The sequence below is a fragment of the Zonotrichia albicollis genome, chromosome 2 (assembly GCF_047830755.1).
Source record: "Zonotrichia albicollis isolate bZonAlb1 chromosome 2, bZonAlb1.hap1, whole genome shotgun sequence".
Classification (NCBI taxonomy): domain Eukaryota; kingdom Metazoa; phylum Chordata; class Aves; order Passeriformes; family Passerellidae; genus Zonotrichia; species Zonotrichia albicollis.
The window spans coordinates 3,687,287-3,701,014 of record NC_133820.1 but is presented as its reverse complement, the minus strand read 5'-3'; the positions used below and the strand labels follow the sequence as shown (position 1 = coordinate 3,701,014).

The 13,728-nt window shown below is 38.8% G+C and overlaps 1 protein-coding gene across 1 annotated transcript in view; it reads left to right on the top strand.

Annotated features, from left to right (window-relative positions):
* The window catches only part of ZNF654 (zinc finger protein 654), a 31,390-nt gene that overhangs the window by 12,630 nt on the left and 5,032 nt on the right, over positions 1 to 13,728 (top strand). The window contains exons 4-8 of the mRNA XM_005491413.4: positions 508 to 643; positions 4,357 to 4,559; positions 5,300 to 5,439; positions 9,494 to 9,635; positions 11,095 to 13,420. Of these exons, the coding sequence (XP_005491470.3) occupies positions 508 to 643; positions 4,357 to 4,559; positions 5,300 to 5,439; positions 9,494 to 9,635; positions 11,095 to 13,420 (2,947 nt within the window). The remainder of the gene's footprint in view (positions 1 to 507; positions 644 to 4,356; positions 4,560 to 5,299; positions 5,440 to 9,493; positions 9,636 to 11,094; positions 13,421 to 13,728) is intronic.

Genomic DNA, 13,728 nt, shown 5'->3' with positions numbered 1-13,728 from the left:
TTGACATGTGAAATTAATGGCTGGCTAAAGCATTCCATGATATTAGAGGCAAACATAATTCCTGTTATGCAGAGATCTGGAGAAAAATGATTGCTTGAGGGCTAGTGACTCATGGCTTAAATCAGTTTTTCCCTCAGAAATCACAAATGTGGCTCAACATGTCTAAGTCTGTGCAGGATGCCATGAGGTGAAGGCTTGTCTCAGTGTGTGCCAGTGATACCTCCAATCCAAGTTGGTTTTTCATTGTTATACAAATGGAGGGCTCTTTCTGAGGGCTGTAGAAGCCTGAATTTGACCTTCAACAGTTCTGTATTGCTATTTGTAGATAATATCAGTTGTTGCTTTAGGGCTTTCTGTATGGTCAGTGAAAGACTTTGTAGCTCAAATTACTCACTGAGGAAATACTCAGCCATGCATGGGTTTTCTTGGTTTGTATCTTTGGGATAATCTTACTGTTTTAGACAACATGTTTTTGTTCTTTCTAATTGTTTCTCTTTGTGCACTTAGGAATGTCAGAACCTTCTAAATAAATACAGGAATCTGAACCTGGAGCTAGTGACTCGAATCATTCGAGATGGTGGACCATGGGAGGATCCAGTATTACAAGCAATTCTTAAAGCAAAGCCTGTGTCACAGGAATTAGGTACTTCATTTATCACAGTCATTTTCCAGTTTGGAAATGTGTTCAGTTTGGCTTTTTAAAAGTATGTGGGGTCAGGTGTTATCAGCTGGCATTGCCACGTTTTAACTATTTTTCTGTAGTAAAATGTGCTGGTCTTTTTTTTTTGTTTGAAAGGGAGCTGAATTTCTTTGCTAATTTAAGTTTGCTTTTGTAATGTAGAGATCATATTTGTGGTTTTGTATCACTGGCAGCGATTGGAGTAGTTCATAAAATTCACAGGGTTCATTTCCTGAATCTAAGTGTTCACTTAAGACCAACTTGATTTCATTTAGACTCCTGAAATAACATGATTGGAGAGAATCTGATGTCTATTTGTCTCCTGGCACTCTGACTCCTTTAATTTGTCTCTTCACTTGTAAATACTTGGTCTCGTGGCTTTTCTTGGTTCTGTTTCCAATGATGCCCATGGCTACATGTGGCAGCTGCTTTCTGTTTATGGATATGTAATTCCTGGAGCTGGGAAAGGTGCAATGCATGGGAACAAAATCACTGGAATATTAATGAGTTCCTAGGAGGAAAAATATCCAAGCTACAGTAAAGTCTTTACTAACATATCAAGCAACAGTGTTCCTCAGGGGACCTCTTAAAAGTTGTTTTTAGTTTGATAGTGATAGGAAATTCCAGCTCTGCTCAGTTATTATGGTGTTCTACCTGATAGAAACTCATCACTGTGTTTGTGACTGTGTTCATTGAGAGAGATGAAGAGCACTGAAGACAGGACAGCTCAGTGAGCTGCCTCCTTAACCAGAACAAGGGTTTTGATAGCAAATTAACATGGTTATCCCTTTGTTGTTCTGCCTCTTTTGTGAAGCAACTGCTTGAGCAATAGATTTACCCATTATTAGGTATCTCATACAGTACTGGTCAAATAAGTACAGAAACAAAATGAAAACCAAGATGAACCTTGTTTTGTTCTGCATCCCATGATTTTGGTGATTGTGATGGGGAATTAGGTCTTGATCTCCATCTCTCCAGCAAAGAATTAGTTTAGTCCTTTGCTGTAATGTTTCTCTTGGGCATCATGAATCCTCTCTGTGATGGGTTACAGTTTGAGGATGTTTGTTTTTAACCTGGCAAAGCAGGAATGAAACCTGTTATCACTAGATGGGCACTTGGTTCCCCTTTGTTCCAGGCTGCATCTCCTTCCTCTCTGCTGAGAGATTTTCTCTCCTTTTACCTTGATATCCTCACACACACCCTTGACACATCTCATCTTTGCTGACAAACATTTTATTTTAGGTAATTTATATTTTGAGAGCTTGTTCTTTCTTCCTCTGACTTCCTCTAAAATTTGATTCTTGTGAAGTCTTACACAAAACAAACATCCTGTGTTGCTTTATAGGCTCGCAGTGTGTATTTTGAAACTTGGCCATGTAGCTCCCTCAGGGGTTATTTAAATAGGAAAACCTGCCTATTTTTGCTGAATCACCAACCATTCCTTGCAAAAATCAGTCTGTGTGAACTACATAATCCTGTCCTGGATTCATTAACTCCATGGAGAAGCTTAGGCCAAGACAAACCTCTCTGTGTCTGTCTCTGCAGGAATTGTAGTAAACTTGGAGATGTCGCAATCTCTTTGGAGATGGCTGGAAACAAAGCAGTCGTGGAGCTGAAAGAAAAATAGTAGGCTTGAAACATAGGAACGTTCAACTTGTAATGGACTGGGGAGAGTAAGGTGGGCATCTGGAAGAGAACATGGCAGAGGTGGAGTCAGAGGGAGCAGTTAAAGAGTTTGAGCTGCTGCTTGATGTCTGTTGCTCTAAAGCAAAGCGTCACTGCCTGAGTAGGAATAAATGTTGTTTCTTAGTGTATCTCAGGCTTGGCCAAACACTACTGTAGTTGGCAGTTGTCTTTGGTTTGGGGGGTTAGAAGAGCTCTATGTGCTGCCCTGGGAAAATGGGACAGTCCAGGACAGGGAGGGAGCACTGCCTTGCCAGCAGCGTCAGTAAAACTTTGGGAACAGAGGAGGCTGTAGAAACCCCCATCCTTGGGAGCTCCTGCTGGCAGTGGTGTAGGGTGTGGAGATGCCCTTCCCTGGGAGAGGAGGCTGTCAGAGTCCCATTTGTGAAGCTGACAGGACCTGAGAGTTCCCCACACCAAGTGGGAAATACAGAACAGGGTGAGCTGTGCAGTGCAGTTCTCCCTCCTTTAAGGGGAAAGGGTGTTACAGCCACTTGTTAGATGGGCAGCATTTCCTTACCATTAGCACTTAGCAGAACTGAGTACTTGCAGCCTTATTTTTCAGTAATGCTTGCATTACTGAAATGCTTGAATTACTAAAAATTAAGTAATACAAAACAGAGGATGTAGTTTATTATCCTAAGGGTGGTAATTCAGTAGAGGAGAGGCCTTTACTTGGCTCTAAGGACTTTTCCATATAATGAGTTTTTCTTGCAGTTCATCACCCCCATTAGACACGGGCTTGCCTTTCAGTCCTCTTCTTTTCTGAATTTGTTCTCTAAAGTGCTGAAGGATAATGGGAATGAGATTTTTCTTTCTTACAGTGCATCTGTTAACAAATCAAATTAAAACCTGACACCTTGGATTATACTGCTTAAATGTTCATTAGCATGGAACACTGCTAGCTTGCATAAAAATAGAGATGCTGGAGAAATCTTGGGTTTAAGTGTAAGAAAGTATTTAAATCCTTAAAGCTTTATCTGAAAGGTTATTGTACAAGTAATCTTTTCATTTTGGGGGAAGAAAACTTCTTTGTTCTGGTTGTAGTTTTTAGTAACCATTTCTTAAGCATCAATTTAAATTGCTTGTAATTAATACAGATCCTTTCTAAGGATGAACTTTCTGCCTTCACTGTCTTTAAATTGACAATCTTTCTCTCTTTAAAACATGAAATACTTAAGTGCTACAGTTATAGCCTTGTAGCTAGTGATGTTTTAACTTCTAATCGACAGAGATGCTACAATCTGTATGATCATTTATGAAAAAGATGCAAAGCATGTCTTGTAGGTATTTATGAATTTCCAGTTACTTCCATGTTGAGTTTTTTCAGTATCTCACTTGAAATTTTTTTCATTCAAATATTAGTGTTACTATTACCTTCTAGAGCTAAAAAAGATTTCCAGAAATTAGGAGCCAGATTTTAAAGGTATTTAGATAGGAATTGTGCCCAGTAGCCCTTTCAGAGGAAGATGTGTTTTCCAAGCAAGCAAAATCAAAGCATTCAAAGCTTCTTAAGGCAATAGCCTGTGAATTGCAGTTAACTTTATTCACTGCTTGGAGGTCTTACATTTTAATGGATAATGAGTATCTTGAGGTTTTTAAAAATATTTATAATTATAGCTTTGGAGGTGATGTCAATCCTGTGCTTCTGGCAGTCACACATATTCCACTGCTGAGAAAGGAGGGAATTTTTCTTTCTTTAAAATGCTCACATCTGCTTCTATATAATATAAATTTCACCAATCCATTGTAGCACCTTGTGTTAACTTGTTAGAAACAAAATACTGAATTAGATTACTGGTTTAAGAAAAATAACAGTTTGTTTCCAAGCAGAAGAGATTTCTGATGGTATTTAATATTTTATAGACTTTTTTTTAGCAGAGCCTTTATTTTTTCTTAATATTATTTGTTATTAAAGACAGCATTACATTTAGACATATTTGTTGTTTGGACTTCATATTCTAATTGCCTTTAAATCTCTCTTTTCTGTGCAGTTAACAAATATTTAAGCTCTGAAAATCCACTGTTCTTTGAACTCCGTGCCAGATACCTTATTGCCTGTGAACGCATCCCTGAGGCAATGGCTCTTATCAAATCTTGCATAAATCATCCAGATATCAGTAAAGATCTGTATTTCCATCAAGCTCTTTTCACCTGTCTTTATATGTCACCATTAGAAGATCAGCTATTCCAGGAGGTATTGTTTGTCAGTATACATTTATTTTTTAAAATGAAGTGGTGCTTTATACTTGCTGTGTAAGAGTTGTTGAGAGGAGCATGTGGGACTCTGATTTTGTGGAACCAAATGTCATAAAATCAGGCAGCCACATTGGTGTTGCTCAACTTTGTGCTGGCTTAAGCTTGGAAAAGTTGAATGTGAAGTGCCTACAAATCTTGTTGACCTAAATGCATTTTTTTGGTCAAGTATTCTTGATACTATAGATCTAGTCCCTAAATATTTTGTGACTTGAGTGTATTGACTATTTTACTATTAACAGTTTTAGTAAAGGCACTTGAGCCTAATTAATGTTAATCATACATGACGTGGTTTTGTTAAAGTTTTTTAATGATGCCCCAATATGTAAAATGGCACTTGAGCTGATTTGATTTGGGCTATTTTATCACTAATAGCACTTGGTAGATAACAGTGGTTTTCTTAACCTTGTTTTAAGAAAATGCCACCCAAGATGGCAAGAACAAGTGCTTTTGTGTTGTGTTTTAATTTCTCAGACAATTATTTCTTAGAGTAATGGCCATCAGAATATGAAAGAGCTTGAAATCCTTTTAGAAATCTTTACTTATAGATGTACACAAAAGCCATTTCAAAGATGTCCTGTGTTAATAGCAATTCCTGAAGTTTTTAGTAGAGCAAGATCTGATTGGTTTTGATTTCATGTCAGCAAATTGATCTAAATTGATTTTATTTTAATTGTATAGCACTTGTTGAGGACTGATTGCAAGAGTGGAATTGAGATCATCTGCAACACTGAAAAAGAAGGGAAGACTACCTTAGCCTTACAGCTTTGTGAATCCTTCCTAGTCCCACAGCTCCAAAGTGGGGACATGTATTGTATATGGTAAATACTTTATTTCTGGGGAAGCAGCTGAACAGAAAATACATGCTTATTGCCAAAATGAAACTTGTCTAACTTAAAAATACCAGATAAAAATGACTTTTAAATGTTCCTGGTGCTTCTGTTGTGCCTGTTTGCCCTTTAACACACAGTCATATATAGGGTAGCCTAATAGTTTATAACTCTTTATTTACTATTTCCAAGTAATGTAAAAGTGAAACTTTACGTGCCCTACCTAGAAATGTAGCATTTATTATTAGCAAAATGCAGTCTGTAGTCTTAACCATGTAGATATGTTGCTCTGTGACTGTAGTGTGTCACCAGTGTGCCTAAAAAGAGAATGTGTGGTGCTGAAAATGTGCTGTTAATTATGGAAACTGGGATGTCATGAACAGAGTTATCACGTAGATGGAGTTGTCTAGAGAACATGGAAGATGTCTTCACACCCATTTCATTATCTTGATACCTGGGCTTGGTTTTAGGTCTAAGAAGTGTTTTCTAGATTTCCTCATTCTGAGGACTGGAAGATGACTAAGGACTATGATTCTGTTGAGCCTGTATAATTTCTGTAACTAAAGGAAGATCTGCATTCCTTGATAAAATATGCTTTCTTTGTTTGTGTAGTTAAAGCAAAACATCCTAGCAAGGATTTGATAGAGATGAAATTATCTAACTAATTTTGAGTTCAGAAGCTACCTTGGATTTCTGTGTTCCCAGATTCTAGGAAATCAAGAAGCTTTTTTTGTCTTGAGAAACTAATACAAGTTAGATGTGATAATGTTGATTTGGATACGAATATTTTTTCCTTAACTACTAGGCTGTAGTAGGAGTAGTTGCTCAATCAAAACCATTTGGATTATGATAATGACATCCCTTGTGGTACAATGTGTTGGCAATGGCTGCTGATGTTTTTCATCAAGTCTGTCCAGGAAATGATGGACAGGACTGTCCCCATAGGAAAGATGAAGTTCAACCCAAAAGATAGCATTTGTGTGACCTCAGTGGGAATTGAATCCATGTTTGCTGATTCCAGCCCAAAAGCTGCATCTCCCTGTTTCTTACTAGGAAATTACATGTGTAACCTCCATGAATTAATGCTTTCTGATTGGGGGAGTCAGTCTTTGATGAAATGCATTTTCAATACTGTAATTAAAGCTCCTTTTGCTGTAGTAACATGTTGCCTTTGCTCTTACCCAGCTGATTGAGTTTTGCATCATCCATTTTTGAAATTGCTGCTCAAAGCAAGATGTATCTCTTTTTGTTCTGGCAAATCAGATGTCAAAGATGAGTCAAAGAGGAAATTCTACTAGAGGCTCGAGTATTGTTTGATCGCTAGATTACAGGGAAATAATCTTGCCATCTCAGTACTTTAATTTATTCAGAATATAGAACTTGAAGAACTTTGGAAGAGAGTTCAGAGCAGTTCTGTCTGTGCCGCTCAAGCAGATGTTTCATTCTTCAGATGCTGAGCCTTAACAATTGTGTTCTCAACAAGAACTCTGGAATACTTCATAGCTCATGGAAACTGCAGCAGAGGTTGTGAAGGCATGACTATGCTGTAGTCCAATCTTTGAAGAAGTAGGAGCCAGGTTAAATTATCCTACAGATTATTTTTTCCCCAGGGAAGATATTTAGTGTCTTCAGAACAGTAAAAATCATTTCACCTTGTTTGGGACTGAGGGCCTTGCAGATCTAACAGATCTAGCTGCTAACACTACTAGCAAAGATAACTCAACAGAACAGATTAGAAAGCTGTAAATAGCAAATATTTGTGACAGCCTATGTGAAAATCTTCTAGCTAAAACCATTAGCTGTCATCTTAAAGGAAGATAATCTTTAAGCAGCTTGGTCACAAAACTCAAATTTTCACTGATGTCAAGAATAAACTCTAGATTCAGATGAACAAATTATTTTCCTGAAAATAAATCATCGTGCAAGCTGTGCTTGGTCACACTAAATTTTTTTGTGTGAAATAATGGCAAGAAATCAATTTATTATACTTTGTATCAAAGTGTCCTTCTCTTCAGGAAGACAATATTTTGATCAAGCAGGCACAGATGGCCTTCCTTCTCTGACAGATGATTTTTAAATGCTATTTTGGCTGTTCTCAGGTGATTTCTATGCAGTAAATTTAGGAAGTCAAAGCATTTTTACCACAGGTTTGATCAATCTTTTGGCAAAGCATGTTCACCACTTACTAAGAGCAGCCAAGTGTTTAGATCCAGCTAAGTTAGGGAGGGCTTAACCATCATTTCATGTTGCTGGTGGAGGCACACAGTGGTTTTGGTCTTTTGTAGGTAGTTAAGAGGCTGGAATGCGTGGTTGCCTCTGGTAAGGAGGTGCTGAGTTCTGTGATCTCTCAGTAACAATTTAAATTGTCCCAAAGTCAGAAATGGACTTAAAGAGGAGGAGCTATTGTACTGACATGGAAAATAAAACTAAAGGACTAAAATAGTGTTTCATGTCAGGGTCTAGGTAAATTGTGTGTAACACCTTGTTCTTTAGCCGTGCAGCTCTTCCTTCAATTTGCAGCTTTCTGCTCTCCTTTTTCAGCTCTTTCCTTGTGCCAGCCTAGCACTTGTCTGAACACACAGCAAGCCCCTTTAACCACTAATCTCTCAAGAGTAATTTGATTTTTCTCTCATTCTCTGGGATTAGTATTGAAATGGCTTGCTCTGAAATGATAGGAGGCAAAGCAGAGAATGAGATGGATTATTGAACTGTAACATATAACAGCAAAATTACTCAGTTCTTACTGCTGTACTTCAGGTTGAGGCTTCTATTGAGTTGTTAAGAGTGGTTTAGTGCATGAAGACACTAATTTCAAACTTGCATATGAAGTTTGCAAGTATGTAGAATTCAGATTTTCAGCCTGGTAAAGGCAGATGTGAGCAGTTTGTATCTTTAGGAAACCAGAAAGTTTATTTTTTTTCTGTATGAGCTGCTTATAGGTGTCCCTTTTCAGTTTCCCCCGTAAGCATGATCTTTGTTTCAACTTTAGTTCTCTTGGGTTCTGAATGAAAGAAACCAGTCCAAGTCAGTGTCAAGCAGAATTCTAGAGCTGTCTTGAACTTAAAAGTGGAGCTGGTTTTGTCATAGGCTGTTCTGTCACTTCCCTTCTTTCAGGCTCTGAGCTCATTAAGAGAAGCTTAACCTCAAAAGGTTTGTCTGACACTGGAAATGAGCCAAATATTTTCTCAGTAGCCAGGTTTGTTTTCTGAGGGAGGAGATTGCTGGAGTAGACGAGTGTCTTCCTTCAGAAAATGCAAGTCAGTGGGTCCTGCTTTCATTGTAACACTGTGGTGGGATTTCTCCTGAGTCCTAACTAGAGCTACCCCTGTGGGAGATCTTAGTGCTGGCAAATCTTCTTGTGGCTAAAAGTTAGCCCAGTTGCCTTCCTAGGTCTCTGACTTCCAGAGCACAGAACTTTTATGCTGTAAACTTCAAGCAGCTCTATTTTATAGGCTAATGTATCACATGTGCTGAGTTTAGCACTAATCTGTTCTTACATTTCCTTTAACTGCAGGTCATGGAGATGTAGGATAGCTGTAGAACCTGAAACTTTGGTATAACTGCTCTAGGCAGAAGATTGTGCTGTAATAACTGGAGAACATCACTATTTCCTGCCACATCAGGAGCTTCCTATACTGCCTCCACTTTTCACATTCAAAAGCTTCTTTTCCTAAGGACTCTTCATCCTTGTACTGGAAGTGACTTAATCCCAAGAGCACACAGATGTTTGTTGCCTGTGGTGTTGAGGGCTAGGTGCTGTTCTATGTGATTTTATTGTGAGCTTCTCTGAAACTGAGCTGAATACATGAATGTTTTGTTGAATATTTAATTCCTTGGTGATAGGAGATACCCTGAATGCTTTAACGAAGTAATTAAATTGCATTTTCCGTTGTGCACATCTTGGTGTTAATTAGGTCAGTATTACACCCTCAAATATGATTTTAATCACAGAATATGCAAATAATTGTCTTTAGTAATGCATTGTGCTTAGTGAGAGTGTTCCAAAACTCCATGTAATTGAAATATTTTATTCTCTACCTAACAGGGACCTGATCTTCATTTGGAGTAAACTGCAGCTCAAATCTAACCCATCCAAACAAGTGTTTGTGGACCACTGCTACCAGCTTCTAAGAATTGCTACAAATGTCAGAGTCATTTTCCCTTTCATGAAAGTCATTAAGGATGAAGTAAGTTCTGTTTGTTTTTATGTCATCCACCATTCCTTTGGTAAAGTTAAAATAAAGAGAAGTGATGTTCATGTTGTGTAATGACCCCTTTTGGTGAAAGTTAAAGAGAGGTTAGGGAAGGATGCAGTATTATCTTTCAGATTTTGTCAGGTTCCAGAATGGACTTGAGCATTAAGATTGCTTGTGTGGTTTTAAGATTTTTTTTTTTACTGAGTTCTGAGTCTTTCTGTTTCTGCAGCAAGTTTGAGGGATAAGTCCATGGAATAAATGTGAATGATTGGGTTGGGGATTTTTTTTTCAGGCTGACCTTTTAAGGAAATAGGATCTGTGTAATTATATGTACCCTTCATCCTTGTTAAATTCTGAATCCTTTTACCAACTCAAATCAAAACTCGACAAAAACTGGACAAAATGGCTTAATATAAAATAAAGGGAAAGGCAGAATAATACAGCACAATACATGATTTTTGCTTCAGAAAACTGTGCTGTATTTCATGCTTCAGATCTCAGTCTTGTTCTGCCCCATTTGCCAAAGGTGTCACATACAATGCTTTGCACATAGGCGGAGAGCTGTTTCCCAACAAACGTTACCATTGACCTCACTTAACAGAGCTCCTTCATGTTTTTTGCCCTAAATGAATTCTAAATTATTTTGTCAGGTCTAAATGCAATAATTTGTTGCTGTTCAAGGGTATATATTCTAAAATGCCTGTGGTAATACTAATAACTCTGTTTGTGTCTGAATAGTCTTATTTTTCTAATAATCCCCTACTTATGGAGCAATGTCTGCATTTGTTAAAACCCATATATAGGCAGTATTAATTATTTCTAAATTTCCTGTGCCACTTTTGACTTTAATCTGCTGCCTGTTGGGCAGAGTATTTCTGATCACTCCTCTGAGTTCCATGTTCAGCATGGGGCCCCCAGCTTCACGTGTTGAATAGGAATTCTGCTCATTAGAAAGATGGGTCATCAGTTTTGGAAAATGAAGCCTTTTAGATTTTATGGCTATGGGTTGTTGTGATTCTGCTGCTGGTTGTTCAAAACTGAGCAATATTATCATGGTTTTCATGTAAAAAAAGTTAAAGAAGTTACAATGGCCAAAATATAGAGGCACTGTCCCATTATATTGTGAAGCAGCCTAGGTAATGTAAAGGCTGGCAGAAGATACTGATAAATCAGCTATGATCTCTTGCAGTTCTGGTTTATATCCCCAAATAGTCTTTTACTACAGAGCTGCATGGGGCAGAGCTGAAGCTTTGTAGCTGTACAGCTTTCAGTGCAAACCGTTTTTGTATCTGTATTGCTAGCCTTGTTTGAGCAATATTTAACCATGTTCATGCCCTTGGGTGAAGTTCAGAGGCAGGATGCTTTCTGAACTCCTGTTCTGCAATAGATGACTATTAATATGTGGGATGTTTGGGAATTGTTTATGTACACTGTGATTGCCTTCCTGCAGGTTGGTGAAGATGGCCTTCAGATCTGTGTTGAGATATGTGGGTGTGCCCTACAGCTGGACCTCCGTGAAGATCCCAACATGAAAAGTCTGATTTATAAAGCAATCGCTCATTTTCTGCCAAATGACTTGGAGATCCTCAGAATTTGTGCTCTCTCCATCTTTTTCCTGGAGCGCACCTTGGAATCTTACTACACTGTTGAGCATTTGTACAAATGTGCAGATGAAGAATACAATGAGTGCACTAGTTCTGTTCAGAACCGTGTGCGGTTCGAGCTGCTGCCCATCTTGAAGAAAGGGTTGTTTTTTGATCCAGAGTTCTGGAATTTCTTGATGATCAAGCAGAATTGTTTAGCCTTGTTGGGGGATAAAGCCTTGGATGGCTTGAGTGAAAGTACACTGGAAAACTCTCCTGCAAACACAGAGAAAACAGCAGAGTACAGAGCTCTGGGGGAGGAACGTGGCTGTTTAACAGATGTCAGCAATGGGGAGCTTGACCCTGGAAATGGCTCTGGAGCCCGCTCCAAAGGGAATGCCAGAAAGAACCACCAAGCTCTTGAGGCATCCAGAACGTTGGATCAGACTGAACCAAGGCACCGCTGTGTGATCTGCAACAAGGAGTTCCTTGGGGATCACATAGTGAAACACGCACAAGCTCACCAAAAAAAGGGCAGCTTCTCCTGCGTGCTTTGCACCAGGAAGTTCAGGCAGAAAGGGCTCATGCTGAAGCACTTGAGGAATCATGTCAGGAAGATAGAAAGGCAACATCTTGCTGCAGCTCTTGAGGCTGGTCAGGAGGCTCCTGCTCTTCATGAAGTGCAATGTTCTAGTGTTCCTGTGTCTCTTGAAAATGGGAGTTCTGAGGGTTCCAAAGATACTGAACCAGAGGCTACAGTAGCTACAGTACCTCCGAGTTCTGATCAGGTCCAAGAGGAGGCTGAGAATGCAGAACAGGTTTTTGAGGCAGTGGAAAACCATCTAAGTGACCAGGATGATGCTACTGAAAACAGTAGTGACAGCTGTTTTAATCATGTTCCTGATGCTTTGAGTACAGAGAGCTTGCCTGAGGATGATGAGAGCTCCAGTAAAGAGTCACCCATTCTGCATAAAGTGAATGGAGTGTTTGGCCCTCAAAAAGATATTGATGCTTTGGATGAGGAAGGAACCTTTAAGTGCCCTGCTAATGGTTGTGCTAGAGTGTTTAAAAAAATAAGATTCCTCAACAAACATGCTAGGAAAACTCACCCAACTGATCTGAAGGTGCAGCAGCATATAATGAAATGGAATAAAGGAAAATGCCGCTTCTGCCAGAGGAAATTTGCCGATTCCCAACATTTTATAGACCACCTGAAGAGACATGTGTATCCAAATGTTTACTTTTGTTTACACTTTAATTGTAATCAGAGATTTAAGCTGTCAACTGAGCTTGCAGAGCATACAAAAAGTCACAGTGTGTTTAAAGCTCAGTGCAATTTTTCAAACTGCTGTGAGCTATTTGAGGAGCTCCCTTTGCTGTATGAACATGAGGCTCAGCATTATTTAAATAAAACCCCAGAATGTTCAGAAGATGCAAGTGAAAAAGATTCTTCAGATGATCCTTCAGAACCTGGTAGTTACCAAGATGATGATGAATCCGTTAATGAAAAAGAAACTGTAGATTTACCAATTCCAACCTGGAAGTCAAGGAAAGATTCTGCAGAACCAAAGACATATATTCAAAGTGTGGAGAAGAAAGCAAATAATGTAATTCACAATGGAAATGAAAGCTCATCTGAGGGTAGTGCTCCAGTTTTAAGTTTGACAGACCAAAAGACGCCTGTGTTACAGCCAAATAGTGAAAACTGTAATGTTGTTAGTGACCAACTGGTCAATGGGCACAGTGACCCAGATCAGACATCATCCAAGGCAGCCCAGGTACCTTTGGACAGAGTAGCAGATGAAACAAGGACAGAAAATGGGTCAGTGTTACCAGTTTTACAGAATTGTCATGATGCACCACAAAATAATGCTCCTGCAGTCTCACAAGTACCTTCTAAACCAAATCAGACAACAGAGACTACTTCATACGGTGTCATCTTAACAAAACCCTATGTCAGACCATTGCCTCCCAGTTACCTTGATGAACGTTACATTAGCATGCCAAAACGGAGAAAAATTTTGGCTGATGAGGTAGATGCTTACTCTGAACAAGACAAAATTTGTAGCAAATCAACAGAAAGATTTAGATGTGGCAACTGCTTGACCATCTACTGTAATTCAGAAGCACTTGAGGCTCACCTTGCACAAAAGAAGTGTCAGACGCTCTTTGGATTCGATTCAGATGATGAAAGTAAGTCCTGCAGTCCTTCCATGCTGCTTTCTTTGGCAGTCCATAGCAATCAGAAAATGCTCTTTGCAAACAGAAATAGACAAGACACACACTAACTAAATCACAGTACTCTGCGAAATTGTAAGTTAAAATTGGACATGCTGTTCAGAATAAGAAAGAGTTGGTGAGAATTTGTAGTCAAACTAATGGAAAAGACTTCTGATAAAACAGAATGGGGTCATTCAATCAATCTGTCTTTCCTTCCATGTTTGAAACTAAATATGGTGAAAAACATAAGCAGTGTTCTAGATTAAGAAATTATTCATGTT